This window comes from Diceros bicornis, chromosome 4 (assembly GCF_020826845.1).
Source record: "Diceros bicornis minor isolate mBicDic1 chromosome 4, mDicBic1.mat.cur, whole genome shotgun sequence".
Classification (NCBI taxonomy): Eukaryota; Metazoa; Chordata; class Mammalia; order Perissodactyla; family Rhinocerotidae; genus Diceros; species Diceros bicornis.
Genome location: NC_080743.1, coordinates 56,761,035 through 56,786,472, shown reverse-complemented (window position 1 = coordinate 56,786,472; position 25,438 = coordinate 56,761,035). Strand labels below are relative to the sequence as shown.

Below are 25,438 nucleotides of genomic sequence, written 5' to 3'. Positions count from 1 at the left end.
GCATTTGTAGGTACACGGCTGCGTATATTTGACAAAACTCACTGAATTGTATACTAAAAATTAGTGACTTTTATCGTGTGTAAATTGTACAGCAATAAAAGTGATTTCAAAATTTTAAAAACAAGGATTTACTCCATATATGTTTATGTGTGTGTGTGTGTGTGTGCATGTATGCATGTATATTTAAAATGAAGGAGCAGTCAGGTGGAGATTTATTAGGAGATGGGTGGGGAATGGGGAGCACAGGAGTGAGGAGATGATGGTGGGAATAAGGATGATGTCTGTCTCCTGGCCATGGCGGAGGGACAGAGTTAGACATCTGAAGAGAACCAGAAGTTGAAGGAGAAATGATCACAATTAACGCTGCTTCAGGGCCTGGGTTAAAAAAGAAAACAAAGAATTAGGGAAAAATGCAAATATACAAAAATACAAACTTTTCTCTCCTGACTCTTGACCCTGTCCTCTGTCCACTGAGGCCTCCACAGCCACTAGCAGAAGAGAAAGGAGAATAGAGCAATGGTGACAAAAACAGGAAATTAAGTCCGTCTATAACAAGTTAGTGAGCAGACTCCATATTTATTGTTTCAATTCAGGCAGCAGACTACAATAGCATAAGCTGTATAGGGACATGAGTCCTGTGTTTTGGGATTTCCAGGGCAGCCACAGACATGGGGAACGAGGGCAATAACTGGGTTTTAGAGAGAGGTTTTGGGCTTCTGGACACTGGGGTAGAGGGATCGTCTAGGTAAGAGCTCAAGTTTTGCTGGGACCTCTCCGCCATTCAGGGAGCTCAGGGGGAAGAGAAGGTCAGGGTCCACTTCAGCAGCAGCCTCCAGAGGACTGACCGCTCCCCTCTCCACAGCAGCTGGAGCCCCCCAAGGGCTGGCTGCAGCAGTCAGCGCTCTGGTGTCTGCAGCGGTGGAACCTGTGACGCCTGTGGTGGCTCAGGCAGCAGCCACCTCCCCCAGAGCTACAGCAGCCCCCAGAGCTGGGGCCACAGCAGCCCCCAGAGCTGACACTGCAGCAGGAAGAGACTGGAGGGCACTTTGGAGGACACTTTGGGGGGCATTTTGGGGTGGGGCACTTGGGAGTGTACTTGGGGGTGCACTTGGGAGGGGGTTGGCACTGCTGCTGACTCTACTGGCAGGACATCTCGGTGAGTGGGCAGGAGTTCAAGAGCTGAGGGAGAGTCAAACAGCAAGTCAGACTCAGCACACTTTTGCCCCTTCTTGCCCTCTTAGCATCACTTATAATTATAGAAACATCATCTCTTACAGTTTTACTACTTTTTGTGGTCTTCCCATACTCTTGCCCCATCTCTGTGGAACCTCATCACAACCTTGCAAGTCAGACAAGCACTTTCATCTCTTATACAAAGTAGTAAACTAAGACCAAACAATGTTACAAAATATGTCCAAGAGTCTAAAATCTTGTAAGTAGAGATGGAACTGATTCCAACTAGGCCCTCCAAATCTGAAATTGTCCAATTTATAGGCCACTTACTGGAATATTATTTCTTAAGGGAAAAATAATAGTAACCGTTCCCTCTTGTCATAACTTCCAAGATGATTTTAATCTGTAAGGTCAGTATTGCAAATGACCTTGGAGATTATCCGCCTCGGTAAACTCATGTTATTAAAGAAGAGATGGATAAACCTCTCAATTACTACAGACCTTGGACTTGAAACCTGACCTCCTGATCTCAGTCCAGAGCTCAGGTCTCCTCTCCCCAGCTCCTCAACCTGATGGGTTGGCATAGTGACTCTCAGACTTCCTGTGTCCTAATCAACATGAGAAGGTTGTAAATGCATTCCCAGACCCGTGGATATGTGGGTTTAATAAGCCCAAAGGAGCCTGAGGTCCCTGTCCACACCCTGCTTCTCCTTTGCAGTCAGAGACAGGGCTGTATTTTCAAAGATGAACTCCCTCCTGAAATCTGTCAGAGTGGAGCATGGTGGCTGTTCAGTGTCCCCATACTGAGAGGCTCACCCACAACAGATCAACTTGTTTTCTCCAGAGCCAAAAGGCACAGCCACCTAGCTCTTCTCCCTATGTCTTCAATTGGTGCCAGACCCCTCCCACACCCTTCCCTCAGTCTTCCAGAACCCTCCTCCTTTGACACAGTGGCCTCCTTCCCACAAGGTGTTGCCTCACTTGCCCTCCCACATTGGTCTGAGCATCTCTCTGTGGAAGACCCGTTCCCATTCCCAGTGGACACTTACCGGTGCACAAGCAGCACAGGGTCCAGCAGCGCCTCAGGAGGGATTGGATGGAGGTGCTCTGGCCCCAGGCCCTTTTATCCTGGCCTTGGGCTCTGCCTCCAACCTGTGAGACAGGGCCTGGGCATGAGAGGATTGCCTCCTGCTGCCCACATGGGTCCTGTGACAGGTGATGACTGGCAGCTCCTCCCTTGCCTCCCTCCATGGGGCTCAGGGCAGCTGCTGCTGGCTAGGAAAGTACCTGCTTAAGATGGGGGCTGTGGTGGGTGGAAATGAACACCACCATTCCCAGATTCCTTGGGTGCCTTATTTTCTGTGGCAATGGCTCTCTTCACAGCCTTCTATTCACACCTATAGACCCTAGTCTCACAACTCTTCCTTTCTTTTCACCTTAGATATGAATTTTCTATCTGGACCTCTGGATCTAGATGGCTTGCTGTGAAAACCTACATGCTAAGTTGTGTGTGTGTGTGTGTGTGTGTGTGTGTGTAGCATAGTGGTTGAGAAAGAGGCCTTAGAGACCTCAGCAAAGTATTCAACTTCTTTAAACCTCTGCATTCTGATCTTTTAAATGGAGATGATGATAGAAATACATTCTTTGCAAGCTCTACAAATTAATTAAGATGGCAAAGGGGAAGTAGGCAAGATAGTATGCAGTACTTGGTAACATTCAGGAAATGGATAGATAGATACATAGGTAGGTAGGTAGGTAGGTAGGTAGATAGATAGATAGATAGACATAAAGAGAAATAGTTGTAGACATGGATTTTTAATGGACAGTGGGAATTTTTCAAACCACAGATTCCTTGTAAAGTGGGTGGAACTTGTTCAAACTAAATGCCATTTTTATCCTCCTATATACCTCAGTGAGTTTGGCCTTATGAATGTAGAACTAGAGTGACTATAGGAAAAGAGGACTAAAGATAGGCATATGGCACTAAATTATAGCCTAAAAAGAATTTGCAGTTTCTTGGGGCAAATCTGAAGACATGAGGTAAAATAGAAATGAGAAGGATGAAGAGAAGGGAGCAGCCACAGAGGTGGCCTTAAAGTGTGACTTGCAGTGGTGTCGCTGGTGAACTTAAGAACAGCCATATTTAATCTTCAATTTAAAATTGTTTGCTTGTTGCAATATAAATTTCTTGTGTTTCTCATGCTCAAAAATAACCAAATGAAAATTCTAAAAATGAAAAACACAACATCTGAAAAAATAAATATGTTCAAAATTAAATATAATGTCAAAAAGTTATTGGATGATCTTAACAGGTTGTAAACTACAGAAGAGCAGATTGGTGAACTTGAACTTGAAGAAGTTACCCAAACTGAACTGAAAAGAGGGGGAAAATATTGAAAAAAAAATGAACAGATAATTGATAATCTGTTGAACAAAAGAAAACTGTCTAATATACATGTATTTAGAGTCTCAGAATAAATAGAATGAGAGGAAATATATTTTAAAATAGTGGTCAAAATTTTCCAAATTTCATGAAAACTATCAACCCATAGAACCAAAAAACTAAGAAATCCCACACAGGATAAATAAAAAGAGAGCCAATAAGTGGTACAACATGTCCAAAGAAAAGATACAAATTAGTTTGGGAAAATAGATGAAAGAGAGAGGAATTCTGAGGAAGGGTTTTGGGAAAGATTTGTCAAAGAGGTGTGATAGGATAGAAGCTTCAAAAGGTGGTGAGACTTCAGTCTGTGGAGATGGTGAAGAGGAGGTTGGAGGACATTGATTGGAGAAGCAGTGTGAGAATTTTTGTGGGGCAGGATGATGCAGGAGGTCTTTGTGAGCAGTGAGTGGTCCAACCTGAGTAGAATGTAGGGCCTGTGTGATGGAGTGGGGAGGGAGAGTGAGGCACAGGCTAAGGCTGAAAAGAAGACCAGGACTAGGTTGTGGGGAGGACATTGCCAGGGTCGGTCACTTGGGTTTTATTGAATGTTCACCAGAAATCCATTGAAGGTCTTTAGTTTAATTTTACTGTTGTTACTCGTATGTTTGTCATTTTCGCAAAGTAAAGATAATCACACTACTGCTGGACCCTAATATGGAAAGGGCATGTGTGGCAGACCCTGGAACAGAAGACAACAGAGGTAGGGAATGAGGTGAGAAAATACCATGGCTGATAATCCGCCAATGTTACCACAGATCCACCATCCCTTATTCACAATTTCCAAATCCAAAGACCTTTGCAAACTCAGCCTTTTGTCCGATTGTTAACTACACTCATTTGGTGGCAAAAAACTGACCTGAAGCCCATGAAGTCGCTTCACCTTACTGTGAATATTCATATGTTCTGCTGCAGAAATATTAATGGTCTCCCCAAGGGGGTAGGAGTCCTGAAGCCATGGAATGTGGAGGATCTGGACTATATACCGTGCCTAACCAAGATGCAGTAGGCTCCTTGGTTTGGATTCCATGCTGTTGGTGTTGGCCATGGCCAACTCTGAAGTGTACCTGTAGCATTACTAATACATTATATTTACTGTACTTTAAAAAAAAATTTACTCCTTTAAAAAAAAAAAGTTCTGAATTTCATCTGGTGCCGAGAGTTTCAGATAAGGGATTGCGGTGTGTAGTATTTATCCTTGAGTCGCTAGAGGAGCACAGAACTCTAACATTTTTCAGGAGTATCAACTTATCTCTAATAATCGCTACTTAGAAGAAGAGAGCTTTGTTGTACCAGTCTGTCTGCCCAAATTCTCAGAGTTGAGCAATCAAGTTCTCCCTATTTTCAACTGACACCTCAAGATTTTCCAAACTCAATCATACCATCCACCTTAATTCATAATGCATTCTTGTATGGTATGTTTTCTTTACTTATTTCCAATTATTTCATTATGTTCAGTGGGGAACCCAGAAGAACAGAAGTGTGGACATGCTTATTGAAGGCCCTCCCAAGGATTCTTGTGCATTTTTCTCTCTATCTCCTTTTCCCTATAAACCCTATTAACTAACTATCAACACAAATATCTTCTCTTTGTGTTAAAATGTCCTTTGTTATGATTTTGTAAGACAGTTGAAATCCTTACGTATAATTTTTTCAAGTTGCCATTGGCATTCCTTGGCAAATCAAGCAGGAGAGTTAGGAAGGGAGTATTCTGAGTTATTGGATAAATTTGCCAAATAATTATAATAATGATAGTCACAGATAATCTACTGACAAGAGCCATATTAGCCGAGATAATCTACCCTTCCATAACGAGCACTCAGTTCCCTCAGGGGAAAAATAAGAAGCTTCCATAGATCCTTAAGCCAGTCCTGGTGGTCTAGTGGTTAAGATTCTGAGCTCTCACCGCTGTGGCCCCAGTTCGTTTCTCGTTCAGGGAACCATACCATCCATCTGTCGGCGGCCACACTGTGGTGGCTGCATGTTGCTTTGGTATTTTGAATACCAGCAGGGTCACCCATGGTGGACAGTGGAGCTTCCAGACTAAAACACACTAGGAAGAAGGAGGCGGCCACTCACTTCTGAAAAAATTGGCCATGAAAACCCTATGAATAGCAGCGGAGCATTATCTGATATAGCACCTGGAAGGTGAGAGAGTGGTGCAAAAAGACCAGGCAGGGATCTTCTTTGCCGTACACAGCCAAATCCACTGGACTGCACTAACAAGGGAGGATAGGATTCTCTATTGGATTGAGAGTGCCCTGAGAGCAAGGCCTAAATTTTTTTCCTCTAACTCAATGGTTCTCAGTGAAGGAGGGTGTGTGGATTTTGCACACCCCCACTCCCATCCCCATGCCCCCAGGGGGAGCATTTGACAATCTGGAGACATGTTTAGTTGTCACAGCTGGGGGAGAGGGTGTTGTGTTTGATACTGTCATCTAGTGGGTAGAGGCCAGGGATGCTGCTTAACACGCTACAATGCCAGGACAACGCTCCCATAACAAAGAATAATCCAGTCCAAAATGTCTCTAGTGCTGAGGGTGAGAAACTCTGCTTTGCTACAGGAGGATTAAAACTATACTCATTGGAAACAGCTCCTGGGTCTCTGACTGAACAAAACAAACCTCTGAAGAACGCTGATGAAATGCTATGGAAATAACTGATTAATAAAATGATTGCTCAATTCAGCCTTTTTATTCAGGCTGGTCAAGTCAGAAGGCCTTTCAGCGACTAAGGGCCCAATCCTGATTCAAGGCTAAAAAGTGTTTCTGATTGATTAAGAGCCTCTCCTCTGGTACATCTTCTCTCTCTGGTTGACCCAAGAAACCATGCCACTGGCAAAGTGGCTAGGTGGATCAACACACTGGTGACAATTTGTGATAGCTGCTCGCCTCACTATCCTTGAACCCAACATCCACCATGGTATGTGAGCTTCCTGTGCCCAAATCTTTTACTTCCTCTAGATTCAGCATTTGCCTGAGCCATTTTCCACCACCAATCACACCATCCATCTCCTGTCTACCATTCCGTGCCCCTTCACTCCTTCAATTCCTCCTCCCCCAAGTCTTCCCTGACTTGCCCCAGCTGATCACATTCATTCCTGTTTGTGCTTCTCTGGCCTCTGCTTAGGCCTGGACTTGACCTGCCTTTGTGGCCAACCTCCCTCATCAAATGGGCAGTTCTCCAGGACCAATCATCATCTCTTTCCTCTACTTCTCTGCTTAGGGATGAACATCTCACTGCCAAAAGCAAACATATTTGTAGCGTTTTATAACATGCAAAGTGTTTTTAATAACTTATTTAATCCTCAATTTGACCCAGACAAGTGTATGTATGTTTTTAGCCACATTTTATAGATGAAGGAACTGAGTGTCAGGGAGACTGCCTAAGCTAAGACCTCTCTGCTAGAAAGTGGTGGAGATGGGGTCAGACTCATGTCTCATGACCCTCTTCTGTGCCCTTTCTATTCTTGTACGCTGGTTCACAGCTGCACACCCCTCAGGGTCCCTTTTCGCCACACACAGAACTCAGTCCCCCACCTCTTCTTATGCTGTTTGGGATGCTTACCCAGATCCCCAGATCATCTCCATTGCAAAATTTGTTCTTACTTCCAAAGCAGTTTGTACATTTTAATATGTTATATAATTTTAAAAAATATGTCTCTGTTTTTTATTATCTGTTTTCCTCTGCTAGAATATCAACTCCTTGAGATTGGGGATCTTCATCTATTTTCTTCACTGGTATATCACAAGCATCCAGAAGAGTCCCTGTCACATAGTAAGAACTCAATTAAGTATTGAGTAAATATTTGTTGAATGTGTGTATAAACAGTGCATTCCGTTTCCAAACAGTTCTATTAAATTTGTTTCTTTATTTCTAGCCAGAATCTTCCCCTTATGATTTCCATCCATTGGACTTAAGCTCTTGAGTTTTACTTTTTTATGAAAGAAAGCCTTTCAAATAATGGGAGAGAGCAACATGTTACTCCTTTTAAAACACAACATTACTCTTCTTTCCACAGGGAGGTAGACAAAGTTTTGGAGCAAGATTAGCTTGGGCTTGGATTCTGGCATTATTAGGTCTTAGATGTGTGACCAGACAAAATAGTTAGTCTTGCTAGATTTTTGCATGTGTGTGTGACATTATCTATCAGTTGGAGCACATAATAGCACCTTTTCAAGTTGTAAGTATGAGGAAGGATGCAGGTTTCCTGCCTCAGGTGGTGGCTGGTGCACAATAGGTCATCATCCTTCAGCCTCACTCCCACTTGACCTGAGCTGAACACACATGTGTGCACTCTCTGGGCCAAGCCAAGCACCACTATCATGCCTAACTATTAAGAACAGCCAGCCTCACTCTTGGTCCATACTAAGATTTTAATCAACCAAGCTTTCTCCATATATGCGGCTATACATACACTCACTCATCTTCTACAAGTGCAGTTGATCTTTAACTTAAATTCAGAACTTCATATTTATCTTAATCCATTTTATCTTGTCAGATTAAGTCCATTATTCTAACCCATGTTGAATCAGACATCTACTAATCCATTTTATCTTGTCAGATTAAGTCCATTATTCTAACCCATGTTGAATCAGACGTCTACTCTTCAATTCTCTCTCATAACTTGAAGTCACCTGAAATTTAGGTCGATTGCTTCTCAAGTCTTCCTCTAAGATAAGGATGTTGATAAGATGTTTTTTAGAGCAGGATGAAGATGGAGCCCTGGGACCGTAAGCACGTTAGGAACCAGGAATGATGGTCAAGTAAGGAAGAAATACCCCTGCCTGGGCTGTCTGTCATTATGTCAGTTATGCTGACAGTATAACTGCTGTTGTTTCTGCCTGAAACATTCTCTTCTTTCCTCCATTCACTAGATAACTCCCACTTATCTTTCATATCTCCAATGGTAATTGCCTCCTCTAGGCACTTGACCCACTCAAGTACCCCTCCTATAGGCTTCCATGGTACCCTCTGCCTCTCATGTTGAAGCTCTCACAAACTCTATTGTCTCTCAAACTCTATATGAGCAAAACAGTGTCTGCCTTGCTCACCATTGTGTTTCTGGGACCAAGAACAGTTCCTGGCAGATAGTCAAGTCTCAATAAATATTTGTCAAATGAATGGATTCGTTGATACAAGTTGATAAGCGGTTTTCTTCATGACAGATGTAAAACTAGAGAATGGAAGAAAGATGTTAACCCAGCTCAGAGCTCCTATGACAAGACGTGGTGAGGAACATGATGGATAGGTTTGGCACAGCTTGGATTATTCCTAGGCTTCTAGATACTTTTAGTTTAGTCTTCTGGGTCAGGAAGCTTCATCTTTTGGAGGATTGAGTTTGATGGTCACTGGTGATGGGGAAGCATATGGATCATCATGCATCAACCTCTTTCTAACTAGTTTCGGGCCATAGGCATGTGGATCCTCTGGGATGTCCAATTATGTCAGGAATCAAGAGTATGTAATGGCCAAGGTCTAAGCCTTGTCCACCACCTGGCTATTCTCCTACACATTGGTGAAGTATCCACATGTGCACTGCCTGTCTTCTGATTACTACAATCTACCTATCTATTCCATCATGAACAGCTGAGCTATTCTCTCACACATGACGGTTCTATTTGCTTATCATGCATGACTATTCTAGTCTGTAGGACAAACTATGGGATGTGGAATTTCTCACTGTTAATGTTGGGTTAATGCCCAGGTAAAGTAGAGACATACCAAAACTAGGCCTACCATCTCCCAGTAAAAATATCTGTACCATATACCAGACAACCTCCCTCCCACAGCCATGCACAAGGCCATACACCAAAATACCCATTCTGGATATTTTTGGTGGCAGTAGGGTTCGGGATTTAATGGAGAGAAAGGAAAAGATTCCTTAGTCTTGAGGTGCTTCTAGACTGAGGACTAGAAAATTTGACTCCATATACAGTGTAATTTCATAAAACCTCCCACAAAAAACAGTTAATGATCAACTCCATTTTTGCCACTATGTCCACATCCTACTCATGCTGTGGCCAGATGTGTATAAGTTTCAACTCTCCTTGCAGATATTGAGTAAGCTCTTGTACCTGGGTATTCACTATAGCAATGGTTTCCACCTCCAGCTGATCAGAATAATTTTCAAATGGAAGTCCCAGATTCTTTCTCTGGAAATTCAAATTAAGTAGGTCTGGGATGGACCCTGGGACTCTGTGTCTTTAAGTGGGTTCCCATTTCACCCTAGCCTAGTGCCTGCGACAAAGAGGAATTATGGATAACTCACCTGGTCTGGAAGGAACCACTGAGAACATCTAGTGCATTTCCCTCATTCTACAGTGAGGATGATAATCCCAGGGAGGGAGGTGTAGAAAGAACAAAGAATGGAGAACTGCAGAGAGATAGAAACAGGATTCCAAGATGGGAAGCATGATCTTTAGACCCAATCTCTCTTACATTCACTTGGACTACTTAGCTCCCCATCTCTGGAAGCCAAGCCCTCGTTCTGAGGCAGCATGGCTGGATGTCAAGCATAGGAACCTAGCTGAACTCTGCCTCACACTGCTTGTGACTTGGCCAATGCATTGGCATTTTTGGGCACTAGTCTGTCGACAGAAATGGAACAATGCTATTGCGTGTTGCCTCAGATTATTGTGAGATTCAAAGCGGGGCGGGGGGAGTCTCTCTTGCAGTTCTTTGAACACCTTTAAAGAGCTTTATAAATGGTCCTTTTTGCTCTGGAATTCAAATTCTCAGGCCTGGTCCTGGGAACACTTTAAGTTTTATTCAAATGGTAGACATAGAAGAAAAAGGCAGGGAGCTGGGAGGCATGTCATCAGGGAATGGTGGGAGGATGGGAAGTGGAAAGAATGACTGAGAAGGATTGTCCAAAGCCAATGTTCAACCATGCTCCTGAGGTCTCAGTCCCCATTGCCAAACTCATTTTAAGAGCCCCAAGCTTTTAAAGCATAGAGACAGAGACAACAGAAACAGAGACATGTGCTAAGAAATATGCAAAGCCCACCAAAGGACATGCAGACACACTTACTCCTGGTGCCCTTTTCCTCTGAGCTGCTATAGATGGACTGTAAATTTTCACTGTGGGTCTGCCTTGAGGCTCAGTTATGGGCATCCTGTCAGAGGAAGTGGAGGCCCTTTGAGGCCAATTCAGACTAGCTCCCCAGGAGGAGGGTTTGGCCCTGAGCTCCTCTGGCTACAGAGATGACACTGAGGCTGGCTCACACATAGTCCTGGTCTGTGAGGGAGCACCAGGCCATTGGGGGTTCCCTGGCTCAGTCCCAGCCTGACTCACCCCTCTATCTTACCATCATTCAATCCCTTTCCATATCCAGGCCTAGTTATCATGGAGACCAGAGTCTACCCCCAGAGGACAGTCCAGGTCATGGGTCATTGGAATAAAGAGGCTGTGTGGTGACCTATACCTTGCACCTGGTGTCAGGGCAAGAGGGGCTTCTTAGGAGTCAATGCCCTTCTCTCACAGCCAAGTCTGTGTTTCTTCTGTACCTTGAGGGGATGGACTGCTCCTCACTCACCCTCTAGACAAGGGGGGCCTTTTCCAGGGTTGTGCTTGAGACCATGGGGAGAGAACTAATGAGAATCCACTCTCCAGGGTTTCCAAGCCTCTCTCCATACTGCTCTCCTCACACCCACCCAGGGTCCTGGGCGATGGAAACCTAGGGATGCTCTGTGGGAGCCATTTGGCCTTGCCAGGCCCCTGGGGCATGTGCCACAGAGCAGATACAGTGCTGCAGCAGCCTGGATTTTAAGAGAAGGAGCAAATGTGGAACTGGTGAAAATAACCTTTTCAATAAACGAGATAACTCAAAAATTATAGTGGAAAAATGACTGGGTTGATACAGAAGAGACCTCTGGAAGAGGCAGACTCTGTGACCAAGACGAAAAGTGCCATGTGTAGCAGAAAAGAGCGTAGGCTTGAAATCGAGTCTAACTGTAAAGCTTAGGCAAGTCACATAAATCCTGTGTACTTAGGTTTCCAACTCTGCAAAATGGCAAGATGCTAATGCCTATGTGATGGGCAGTTGTGGACATTAGAGGAAATGTATATATAAAATCACACACACATATATATACATATCTCTCTATATACATATTCATATTCTACCCGCATGAGGCATTTCACTAAACTAGTAATAACCAAACATTACTGAGCATCAGAAACACCTGGAGGGCTGGTTAAAACATAGCTTTCTGGGCCTCACTCCCAAGGTCTCTGCCTCAGTGGGTCCAGGCTGGTGCATTAGCATCTCTCATGAGGTCCCAGGTGATGCTGATAATGCTGGTCCAGGTACCACACTTTGAGAACATGCACTAGGTGGTAAGCTTTCTGGGAGCAAACAAGGGTTATGTCTGTCCCTTTTACCAGTGCCTCTCTAGCAGGTAAGCAATGAACATTTGTCAATAAATAAATGAACGAGTGGATGTCACATAAAGAGCCTCAGTTTTCCTTTATACAACACAGGGTTTTACCAGGTGGTCTCTTGGGTCTCCACCACTCATACAGCAGGACTAGATCCCTGGGGCGAGAGAAAGACATACTCAGAGCCAGGCCCTGGATCTGTGGTGCCCAACTATGGAGCGAGAGCTGCAGGGCTCTCTGGACTGTGGCACCGGATCAGACCTCCACGGACCCAGGACAGAGCTGACCCTGATGTCTTCCTAAGAGGAGCCCCTTTCATCTTCCATAGACCCTAGTGGCCTCAGGGCACTCTCTCCCTCTGGGGAAGGGCTCTCCTCAGGAACACTCATTCCCCATCCAGCGCTCATCTCAGCAGCAGGGTGTGGGAGGAAGAGGCACCCCTCACTCTTCTGCCCTCCCAGATCCCAACTTCATGCTGCCAAGACCACCCACGCCTAATGGGATTTGGGAGCAATGGAGGAATGCAGAGTCAGCCTCAGATGTTCCTTTTAGATTACGTCAAAAAGAAAAAAGTGTAAATAGTTTATTCTGAACAAAAGAAGAGTGCATCCAGTGCAGAGTATCCCAGAGAGCCTCCACAGGCTCCCTCTCCCCTCCCCTGACTCCACAGAGGTCACATGGCTGTGACTACAGCCCCAGAGCTGGGTGACCTGCCCAACCCCGGCCTGAAGACCTTTACCCCTAGATTGAAGAGCAAGAGTTATCTTCCATTTCCCTCATTTCTCGTGCCTTTTCATCCATGCTTTCCCAGTAGGGGCCAGGGACACTGACAGGAGATAGAAAACCCACAAGGCAGCACACCTGGTCTTTCTAAGGAAAGCTTAGCCACGGGTACAATAAACCCAAGAAGAAAAACAATGAATAAAAAAATAAAAACTCATTCCAGAGAGTCAGGATGGAGTAACACACAGGCAGTATGCAGGACCCAGGCTATGAGGGTATCGTCATCTTTATTGTTGCATGGCCTCCTTTTGTCCGCCATCCTGGGGTTGCCCATTGAGAGAGATCATGGCTCAAGCTGCTAACCCACAATCCTTGCTGAGCAGCTGTCTGCCACAGGAGAAACATGAGACTTTAGGGATATTCTGACTCCACTCAAATGGGAGTTTACAACCTAGTTGGACAGGTAAGACAGACACACCTGAAAAATGAAAAAATAATTCAGGACATGTTGCAAGGCAGTTGCCAAATGGGTTGTGTGGACAATGCAATGAGTTCTAGGAAGTCAGTGCAGGCTTCTATGGGCAGGAGGAAGCAGAAGAGGCTACAAGGAAGAGGTCTTGAAAGATGGGTTGGATTTCAGATGCTGGAAGTAGCAGAGAAGTGGTCCAGGCAGGGAAGAAAGAATAAGCAGAGGTTTGGAGGCAGAGACACCTAAGGTATGTCCTGAGGAACACCCAAGATGTGCCCTGTGGCCAGAGTGGTCTGGCTAGAACTGTGTACAGAGGAGGAGTCAGAGGTGAGACTGGAGAGGAGTCTGAGACCTGGGTGTGGATCCTGAGATGACATGCAAAGGAATTTGGACATCACCTGTGCAGCAGGGAGCCTTTGAATGTCATCGGACAGATGCAAACAAGAACATATTGGAAATTGCAGCTGCTGGGAAAGGAGGAGCAATATTTTCAGGGTGGGAGACAGAGATGTCTCAGCCACATTTCCTTTAAAATAGATACCCTTTGCTCCAGCATGGGCCCCACCTTTTACTCCAGCATAAGTGCCTCCTTGGTCTCCACAACCACCCGGACCCCACAGCTCTGGAAACACATCACAATGTCCACAGCTAGCACCACTCTCTCACCACTGGTCATAACCAGCTGGGCCACACCTGGGGGCCTCAGTGTCCAGGTGGTGTGGACTGGACTCACAGAAGCCTGGGCACGGAATTGGATTTAGGCCCGAGTATGGGATGGGTCGGCTCAGAGGCTTCACACATGGCTCTGGGCTTGGGCAGCGTACTGGAAGGGGAATCGGCTCTGGAAGTAGACAAGGTTCTGGGCGCTCATAGGGCTGCGGACGTGGATGTAGCTCTGGAAGCTCACGCTGCACTGGGCGAGGACGTGGGGCTGGACGTGGTTCCAGACACAGACAGGGTTCCGAAAATCGCCATGGTGGAGGACACGGGCGAGGTTCTGGACTTGTGCATGGTTCTGGACGTGGACAAGGACGTGGGGCAGGAAGTGTACTTTGTGGCAGTGATGGCTCTGGACGTTGGTCCAGACGCCGGGGTGGACGGAAGCTTGGGAGTGGACGTGGCTCTACACATGGCCTCAGCTCTGGGCAGGATGTACCCCAGGAGGGTTGTGGCGTATAATTCTCAGAGCAGCGTCTGATGGGAGGAATCTGAACAGAACACTTCTGGGGGGGAACCTGCTTGGGGCAGCAGGGGGAGGAAATCTCTATTTGGCACTTGGGTCCACATCTCTGAGAGCTGCCTGAAGAGGGACCCCGAGGACAGTCACTGTGATAGATGGGCTCAGAGCGGCGGGGTGGGGTGCCGTAGTTATAGGAACCTGAAGAGCGTCTTGATGGCAGGCAGCTGGTATAGTAGGGCTCAGAACATCGTGGTGGGGAACAGCTGCGGTAAGAAGGCTGCCGCTGGCGAGGAGGGAGGCATCTGCTGGTGCTCTGAGAGCGAGGCTGCGTGGTGAAGCTCCCATAAGAGCCCTGGGTCGGGTATTGGGGTTTATAAGTGCTAAATGAAGGCCGGGACTGACGCTGGGGGGCGCAGCTGCTGTAGGAGCCCTGATATTGGCCCTGGGTGGAGAATCTTTCCTCAGTCTGGTACACCGGGGGACTCGCTGAGTAAGTCTGGACAGGCTGAGGAACTAGACAGGGTATATAGGACTGGACTGGGCATTCCAGATAACAAGTTTCGGTACAACAAACTGGAGGACGTTCTACACAGCAGGTCTGAATAGGGCATGGGTCTTCACACTGCACATAGGAAACCTCAGACTGGCATGGAGCCTGGCCCTTCACCTGGGTGGTCTTAGACTGGCATGGTGCCTGGCACTTCACCAGGGCAGTCTCAGGCTGGCATGGTGCCTGGCACTTCACCTGTTTGGTCTTAGACTGGCACGGAGCCTGGCACGGAGCCTGGGTGGTCTCAGGCTGGCATGCAGCCTGGCACTTCACCTGGGAAACTTGAGCTGGGCATGGTGTGGGGCAATCCACAATTTGCACCTCACAAGGGACTTGGACCAACAGCTGGCTCTTGGCACAGGGGGCTTGGGAGGGATAGAAGGAGGAACTCTTCACGCAGCAGTTGCGGGGAAGTGGCAGACAATACTGAATCTGCTGCTGGTCACACATGGTTCTGATGCAGGCAGGTGAGCAGGACCTGAGGGTAGAAAGACTAGGGTCAAGAGGGTGAGAGTTGTTGGAGAGGAGGGGCCAGGACCAAGGGGAAGACACCCTGTTTCTTCCCTGACCTTTCCTCCTCCACCCTCGACCTTACTGAGTTAGCCAGACTCAAGATTAGTCACCTTGGCCCAGGGGACCTGCCTTGGATCTGCCAAAAAGACCTTACTGAGGTCCTGATCTGAGGGAGTTTCAAAGGCACAGCCAGGTTTGCAGGTGTCCAGAGTCTCCCCTTCGAGGGTGGGCATACAAGTAATGACAAGAGGATTTTCATCACTTCCCCAGGTCCTAAGTTGTGGGAGGGAGCTCTGCAGGAAGTAGAGATAACATAGTATCCCAAGGCCATAGCCCAAAGTAGGGACTCCCCACTCACAGGAGCTTGGACATCCTCACACACACGAACTGGCAGCACACAGATATGTGCAAACATATAGAATGCACAGATAGGAACAAGCACTCAAGAATAGTCTCCACTCAAACTATCCATTGGAAAGTAAGGATCCAGTCAGTTACTGAGCAGCTCAAACCCAACATAAAATGTTTGTGTCTCTATATCCAATCTTTTGGGGTGAATTTGTTTAAACAGGCCCTCATGGACATATGCAAAACACACCAGCCTTGGAAAGGCTCAGAACCAACATGACAACTTGCCCATGCAGATTGCTGTCATTAATCCCCTGAAGTGGGACAGTCTGCTAGCCCCAGAAATATTTTCTTCCCGGCCCTTCTGAGAGGCAGGGTGCAGTTACCTAAGATGGGGTAATCCAGAAAATGCAAGACTGACATTCAGCCCCATGTAAAGCTCTACACTGCAGCAGCATTACAAACATGACTTGGGGGATGCAGGCATACTCTCCAACATCACACTAAGCCAGAGAGAAACAGAGAGCAGTCCCCACACCTCCCCCCTCCCCAAATCTGCCTGTTCATGTACAGGCAGCCCAGAGAGCAGCACAGCAGGAAGGCTGATTTGACAATTGGCTCATCCAACAAAACAGTTCTCAATAAGCTTCTGAAACGCTGAAAATACTTCCAATAAAGGGCAAAGCCTTCCATTCTCCATTTATAGAGAATATCTAAATACATATGTCCTTGGGGAAGGTAACCCCCCTACACAAAATTCTGGTCACAAAATGTAAATTACTAATGCATTCTTTCCAGGGAGAGAGGTCTTGATAGGGGAAAATGGTACCTGAGGATGAGGGCAAGGTTATCACAGGCAAATACACTGACTTCAGTGCCCCAGTTCTTCACACAAACTCCACAGATATTCTTATGTCCCCAAAAGTCCACCAGACTTTTCTCCTTAGGCTGATGTACCACTCTTCCTCTGCTCCCAGTTTCTCCCCTCACTATGCCTCACACTTGTGAATCTGGGTACTTTCCGAGTATCATCCCCATCCCAATCCCCGTACCCATTCCCTAGACTCACCCTCCGTGCAGGCAAGCAGTCATTCAGGCTGAGGTGTCTGGACAGAGGGCTGTCTTTATATAAATGGTTCTGGCTTTGGCTTAGACCATGAGACAACTGGTTGGCATCTGCCTGGCTCATCACCCAGGTTGGCATTCCAGCAACTGGTCCCCTCCCTGTATGCCTGTCCTTGCAGTCACCTGTAGAGTATGGGAGTGTCTCATCCCAGTGTCGATGAGGAAGTAGATTCTTATTTTCTTCCTCCTTCTTCACTCTATCAGTTTCTTTTCCATCTCTAGAAAACCTGGTAGTGGGGATGATGAGGAGTGGCAATGGTATCTTCTCTCCAGGCCCCTACCTTCCTCCTTGTCTCAGATTCTCACCAGATAGCTATAAAAGAGGAAAAGTTTCCTGATTTGAAGCAATTAAAATCACCTCAAAGATAGAGGCAATCCTCCAGAAGGAGGAGAACATTGGGTCAGAGCTGAGTCTAACATTCCAGGTTGGCTATTTACAGCTGTGTGACCTTTAAAACCCACCTGAGTATTAATTTACTCATCTGCAAAATGGAGATAATTAAATTTTCTTTCCTGAGTTGTTGTAAGGATTAAGGGGATTATTTTATGCAAAAGCATCCATCCAAGAATGATATTCAAAATATCCAACATCTACTCAGAATAAATGCTAACCATAAGCAACAGGCACAGCTGGATCAATGTCTGTCTGCTGCATCCAGTCCTGAGCTGAGTAGCCTGATGGCTTTACAGCAGGTGCTCAGCTAATGCTATGGAGTAGTCCTTAAAGACAGCACAGTGCCTGACAGAAATAATAAACTGGCATCCTGTGAGCCAGATACAGACAAGATGGGATATCTTTTGCCTACATAATTTTTGGGCACATAATTTTTTAAGTAATCATTAATATTTAGAAATAGATTTTACTTAAAATCCAGCTTTTCTTCTAAAATCAAAAGTTCTGGCATAGGTGAGCCCACCTTCCATCAACCCAATTAACAGCTGCCCCTCTTAGATAGGACATATACTTTTTATGTTCTACAATTTTCCCTCATTCTTTATATCTACAATGAAACGTAAAGTATAAATTTTCTTCCATTATTTTACTTGTGCTCTTATTTTTCTTTGGTGAAATTCAAGGAAAGTGAAATAATCCACCCACTGGTTTATGTAACCCTCCAGCCCCTGGCGGCATCTAAGATTCTGACCAAGCTTGTGAACAGAGACTTTAGATTAAGGTAGATTTGGGCTTGAATCTGAGCTCTAGTACTTACTAATGGCGTGAAAGCTACTTAACCTCCATGAGCCTCAGATTCCTCATCTATAAAATGGAAAAAACAAAAACGGAAAGAAGAAGGAGAAGGAAGAGAAAGAGGAGGAGGAGGAGGAAGAAAGAGAAGAAAAAGAAGAATTAGAAAAGTCATAGGATTATTGTGTGAATTAAATGAGATAATTGACTTAAAGCGAGATAACTGATCTAAAGTACTTAGCACTTAATTAGCCATTTAGCTCTCTAGGCTTTAGTTTCCTCAAGATGGGAGTGAAAATACTTACTTCACCAGGTTCTCGTGAAGATAAAGTCAGATAATGGGTATGAAAGTGTTTTGTGACATAAAAAGCACATGCCAATCATGTCTATGAAATCCCTCCCATGAGAAAGTCTCTGCCCGGATCAACCCGACTTCAGAGTCCGAGTTCTGGATCCTATCACTCATTCCAAAGGAGTCTCCAGATACCATTCCAAACTTGAGTAGGATCATAGACTTGCGGACCCCCAAGAATTGTCCGGTCCCACCTCGTCATTCTACAGATGAGGACTGGAAGTCCCAGAGAGATAAACCTGTCTGGGACCTAAAGCTAATGACTGACTTGGAGGGACAAGACTCCACGTAGCTCTCATCCCAGACCAGGACCCTTTCCATGACAACAGAGAAATTATTTCTCTGATCACACACAATTTGGCCAAGGTGCTCTGAAGTTGAATAGCCCTGATCTTGATGTTGGCCTAGAAGGTAGTCAGGAAATCAATGAAGGAGGAAAACTGCAAACATAGACCAGCTGGCCACACCAGAATGTGAATTATTGAATTCTTTTAGCTGTGTTTCTCCCACTCATCTCTTGATAGAATATGTACTTCTTGAAGGGAGAATCTCTTTCTTATTCATCTTTGTATCTCTAGGTCCCTGACTTAATATGAGTCTGTTGATGAATGGATGGATAGATGAATGGAAGGATGGCATGAAACTGGGCTTGGTTCATACATCTTAAACGACCAGAGAAGAGTTGATATTGTCCAATCCAGAGAACAAAGAGCACTGCAACTCTTGTTGCTTCCTGCTTCCTGCTTTTTACAAATGGAAGTGGGAGGAGGGTCAGGGAAGAGGGCCTGGAAGGTAAATCTGACAGATGACAATGAGGCTGGGTGTTAGAGTTTTCAACATATCTATAGATAAATGGGGCTATTTAGAAATAGCTGTGTAGGTTGAAATATACATGGCTAGAAATATAATGATATAAATCTAAGAATAAGTGGCAACAATGCAGTGATTTACAAAATTGATACAAAGATATCAAAAGAGAGCTGAGTTATATAGATATCCACAAAAATTATAAAAATAAAGATGGATATAATGGAATATAGAACAAAAGACAGAGATGAAGATATAGATTTAAAAAAATATGGAAGTGTAAATGGTACAAATTGAGCGTGGAATAGATCATGTGAAGGAGACATAGAGGCACAGGGATTGCAGTATATATGGATACATTAATAAAAAAGAAGGAGTCAACTTGAAAAGTGCCATAAGTCTAGAGATAATTCATTGACCACTTGCTGTATAACTGTCACTTGGCTAAGAATTTGACATATCTTAAATCCCTTAATCTTTAAAGTAGCCCTGTGGGGTACATATTATTATCATTGTTTTATAACTGAGAAAATTCAAAGAGGTAGTAATTTGTTGTAGGTCACAAGCTTGGAAAAGGCAGAACCAGGATTCATAGCCAAGTTATCTAGAAATAGATGCTTCGGGAAGTAGATATATAATGACATGAAGTTACCTTGAGTTACAGATGCACAAAGAGGCACTCTATGTTTTATGATACTATGAGATCCTTTTCAGGAGTTATGATCCTTTGGGGCACTGGCTTGCTGAACCTTAAAAGAATTTGCTGATGTCTTAGTGATGCATTGATCCTGAGAGGTAGAACATAAATACTTTCCCTCTGTTTGCAAAGATGTATGTTTTCAACGTATTCCGTAAGAGACTTCTCTTTTTATATCATTTCACAATCTTCATTTTAGTCCCCCTCCGATCACTGGAATAGTCAGCGGTACCAGGACTCATCCCTGAAATGGAGGCAATGTTTGTCATCTGAGATATCTTCTAATCTTGCCATATAAATTCTTAGTGTCTTGTGACCTCTACCCTCAAGAATTGTAGTCAAGGGGGCCGGCCCCATGGCCTAGTGGTTAAGATCAGCATCCTCTGCTTTGGCGGCCCAGGTTCAGTTCTCGGGTGCAGACCTACACCACTCAGCGGTGGCCTTGCTGAGGCTGCAACCCACATTCAAAACACAGGAAGATTGGCATAAATGTTAGCTCAGGGTGAATCTTCGTCAACAACAACAACAAAAAAAGAATTAAAGTAGTCAGGGTTTTACCCTGTCACCAGGATACCATTGAGTTTTCCTCCCTAAGCCCAGCTTCAATAAATTAGATGCATATTTAAGCCACGTAGTACCTATATGTCAACTAAGGTAAAGGTAAAGGCAAAAAATAGTATCACAGGTTGTCACCACCTGGCTGTATAATAGATGAAGAAACAAGGACACCTAAAGACTATGTCAAGGAGAACAAAGAAAAGTTAATAGCAAACAGAGCAGAAGAGCTCCCCAATTCTGTTTGCAACTATCTTTAACAGAGATGTTAAAAGATAAAAGAGAAAGCAAGCACAGCAAGGATAGTGATGGAGAACATCAAATAGATATACAAGGAGATGTAAAGATATAGAGGGATACAGAGAGAGAGGCTGGAGTTGGAAATGAATAAACAGAGAATGTGTAGAAATAAAGGAGCAAGTATAATGACACAAAGTAGAGCTGTATATCTACTTTAACTCTTTTTCATATTTTGCAAATTTAATAATGTTGCCTCAGTTAAGTTAAATAGTAATATAAGTATATTTCATTGGCAGGATAAAAACTAGGCTGGGCAAGTTGTACTTCTGCTTGTACAGAGAATTTGGGGCCCCAGAAAGATTTACTGACTATCTTGCACCACTCACACCATCAAACAATAATATTCTGAGTCTAGTGCAGAAGTAAACCAATGACATTTTTAATCATAGTAGAGTCTCAGACAATTATCATCATGGCAAATGGAGAGTCTTGCTTAATCGGGTGCTCAGTCTCACAGAATATAATCAATATAGCATCACTGGGTTATCAATCATTGGAGAGTAGAGAAGAGTAAAGGGGGCTCACTGGTAAAGATACATCAAATGCCAATCTGTCTTTGGTTTCTAAGAAGCCTATAGCTATATCCTACTCCTCATGATTACTCTCATTGTAAGCTGTTGTTTCATTTCAAATGCCTTTTCTACGAATTCTTTTCTCTTCTCTTCGCAGAACACTTTCCTGCTCCTTTATCCCCACCCATCCCTATTCCCCTTGTGTGCCGAACATCTGCTAATATTTCCATCACGTTTAGCTCAAACACCAATGTCTCCTCTGTCTTACTAGGCTCTACTCTCACCACCCCCCTGGGAAAAATGGACCACTTTGGGGCCCCCAACAGTTTTCTTTTATAGAACCTACAAATACTGCACTTCTTTGCTGATGTATCTCGTTTCTTCACGAGATGATGAGCATCTTGGTGGCAGAAGACTGTGCCTAGAAGAAATCCAGTTTTCCATAAAGTGCACATTAAATGTTTGTCAAATGAAAATCAAGCTAGTAATAAGTCCCAGGGGTCAATTAAAAGAGTTAGTCGTCTGATGGGATACCAGGGAAAACTTCAGTAGACATAAGTTGGCTAGAAAGAAGATGATATTTCACTTATTAAATTGAATATAAAGATATAGGTTAACTTTTTATGTTTGAATTATTTGTTTGCTGTGGGTTTCAAAGATAAACCACCTTCTAGTTTAGAGACTTGAAAACTTATTATATATATTTTTGCCTAAATTTAATATTGAGGTTAATTTATTATTCAAAATTCCTTATTCATTATAAATCTGTTTCATCAACACAAAGAAGACATTAAAAGTTGTGTGGCCTCCAGCAAAATCACTTAAATTCTCTGGGTCTCAGTTGGACTAGATAAATTCTGAAGTTATTTCTGGTCCTAATATTATATTCAAATTATAGAGATAGAGTTAGAAAAAAACGGAGAGAAAGAGAGATAAAACTATAGATTGAGGTAAACAATGAAACAAATAGCTAAATAAATATAAAGCTGCGATGATAGTGTCAGAATTAGATATGTATTTAGAAAGATGAGAAGAGAAATTTGTACAATATGATTATATAGATTTTTCATAAGAATATACAAGTAAAATTAAGATTAAAGTATGAGTCTTCATACCATACACAAAAATTAATTCAAATTAGATCAATACCTAAATATAAGAACTAGAACTATAAAACTCTTGGAAGAAACCATAGGAGTAAATCTTCATGGTGTTGGATTAGGCAATGGTTTCTTAGATACAACACCAAAAGCATAAGCAACAAAAGTAAAAAATAAATAAATTGAGCTTCATGAAAATTAAAAACTTTTGTGCTACAAGTGATACTATTAAGAAATTGAAAAAAGGACCCACAGAATGGGAGAAAATATTTGCAGATCAAATATCTGAAAAGGGACTTGCATCTAAAATATATAAAAACACAACTCAATAATAAAAAAATCACAATTCAAAAGTGGACAAAGTATTTGAGTAGATATTTCTCCAAACAAGATACACAAATGGTTAATAAACACATGAAAAGATGTGCCAAAACCACAATGACATACCACTCCATACCCGCTAGCATGACTATAACAAACAAGTGTTGGGGAGAATATGGAGAAATTGGAACCTTGAATACATTGCTGGTGGGAATGTACATGGTACAGCCATTGTGGAAAACAGTCTGGCAGTTCTTCAAAAGTTAAATATAGTTACCACATGATTTCCCAATTCCCTCCTAGCAAAACGAAAATCCCACCAAAATGAAAACATCCACACAAAAATTTGTACGTGAATGTTTCATAGCAGCATTATTCACAATAGCCATAATGCAGAAACAACCCAAGTGTCCAACAACTGATGAATGGCTAAACACATGTGGTATACCAATATAATGGAATATGGTTTGGCCGTGTAAAGGAATGAATCTCGATACATGGTGCAACATGCATGAACCTTTAAAACATTATGCTAAATAAAAAGAGCCAGTCACAAAAAACCACATATTGTAGGATTCCATTTATATAAAATGTCCAAAATAGGCAATTCTGTAGAGACAAAAAGTAGGACTCAGGGAGATGGGATGTGACTACTAATCGCCACAGGATTTTGTTTTGGGGTGATGAAAATATTCTAAAATTAGACTGTGGTGGTGATTACATAGCTCTGTGAATATACTAAAAACATTGAATTATAAACTTTAAATGGATGAACTGTATGGTATGTTAATTATACCTCAATAAAGATTATATATATGTATTATCAAGTGTGTATATACATATACATACATATTGTGATATTTATACATATATCACATACACACACACATGTAGGGATATATCCCTAAATCTTGGTGAAACCTAAATCGCATTCATGAAGCATAGAATCACAGCCCACCTGCCACAAATGATACCTTCTATAACATCCCGAGGGATCAGCCTCTGCTTGAACCTCAGTCAGGCATCTTCCCCAAGCATCTTGGGAATACAAATCACCCAGGATGACATGTTCACTGGAAGTTGACCTGTAATCCAAGGAAATAGTGTATTCCTCTTGGTGATGACTACTTCTTTATATCTTCCCTATTAATAGCCATTGTCTCAAACACTCTACACTAAATCGATGCGATCTTAGTTCATGAAGTGGAACTTATTAAATCCAGTTCACTCAACAAATAATTGCAGATTACCTGTTAGATTCCTAGAATTGAATTAAGAACAGTCATCATCCATTCACTCAGAAAACACTCTGAGCAACTACTCCCAGCCTCTGCCCTCAAGAAGCTGACAGTCTCATAAGGAAAACACACAGTTAAACAGACATTTGTAAGTAGTGTGATAAGGGCTCTAGTAGACAGAAGCACAGAGTAGGAGCATAGAAACAAGGCACTACCTTCCAAAGACTTTACCTTCTCACTCTGGAGAAAAAGCCACAGACATAATTAGTGGGAGAATGGGACTGCAAGCCTCCAAACATGGGATTGGGTGGCCCACAGCACAAAAAGGCAAGTGTCTCTTATGGTTGCCAGATTTAGCAAATAAAAATTTAGCAAATAAAAATGCCCAGTTGAATTTCAATTCAGATAGACTACCAATATATTTTAGTATATGTATGTCCCAAGGGGCTGGAGCAAATAAGAAAGATATTTCAACACTAATACAGATTGAAGGAATGATGGTGATAACATTGAGGATGTTGATTTATTCATTCTCCCATGCAGGCATTTGTTCATTCAGCTATTGGGTATTTACTGTGTACAAATCATTATGCTACACACTATGGATACAGTGGTAAGATAAACAAACAAACAAACGTTGTCCCTGTTCTTAGAGAGATTTCAGTCAAGTGGAGAGACAAACATTAATCAAAGCGCCAGACAGATAAATGATCAGTGGCATCACTGATTAGTGTTTGACAGGAGAGTCCACAGAACAATGAGAGCTGTCTAGGGCTGAGAGTGCACAGAATGGGGGAGAGCTCGTCTGGCCAGGGAGACCAGGAAAGGCTTTCCTGAACAAGTGGGCATGGGGCTGAGATCTGAAGGATAAGTAGGAGCAAAGGAATGTGAAGAGCCTGCTAGAATGAGGGAATGGCATGTGCAAAGGAAAGCACAAGGGACAGGAGAGATTATGGCACATTCATAGAACTGATAGCAACCAGTAAGTGAGAGCAGGAGGAAGGGGCCACCAGCATCTACATCCTCAGATCCCTGGCCACCATTTTAAGCAGAAGTGTGACCAGATCAGGTTCTGGTGCCCTGTAAAGGCTGGTGTTGGGGGAGCTGGAGCAGAAGCTGGGACACAGGTGTGGAGACTATTTGTCTTAACTCAGGATATGGAATTAATTGTTGACCCTACCTGGTGTTAGGCACCCTCAGACACAATCAACACTTTATCTTATCTCATCTCAAGAGGTAAAACCAGCAGTTAGGAGGCTGAGTGCCCCAGGGAAACGGCAAAGTCTTTGGGGGCAGACAGGCCTGGCCTTATCCTAAGGTTCTCACTCCAACCAGCTATGTGGCAGAGCACACCACTTACTCTCTCTGGGCTTTGGTTAGTTTCATCATATATAAAATACAAATAATTTCTGCCACATAGGTTGTTGTAAAGGCTAAATAAAAGGTATGTGAAGAGTCAAGCCATG

The 25,438-nt window shown here is 43.6% G+C and overlaps 1 protein-coding gene across 1 annotated transcript; it reads right to left on the bottom strand.

Moving 5' to 3' along the window:
- Positions 1-13,430: 13,430 nt before the first annotated feature.
- On the bottom strand, positions 13,431-15,368 carry KPRP (keratinocyte proline rich protein). Its single transcript, XM_058536345.1, is given in 1 exon segment — positions 13,431-15,368. A coding segment is annotated over 1 exon segment (1,938 nt).
- Between the last annotated feature and the right edge of the window lie 10,070 nt (positions 15,369-25,438).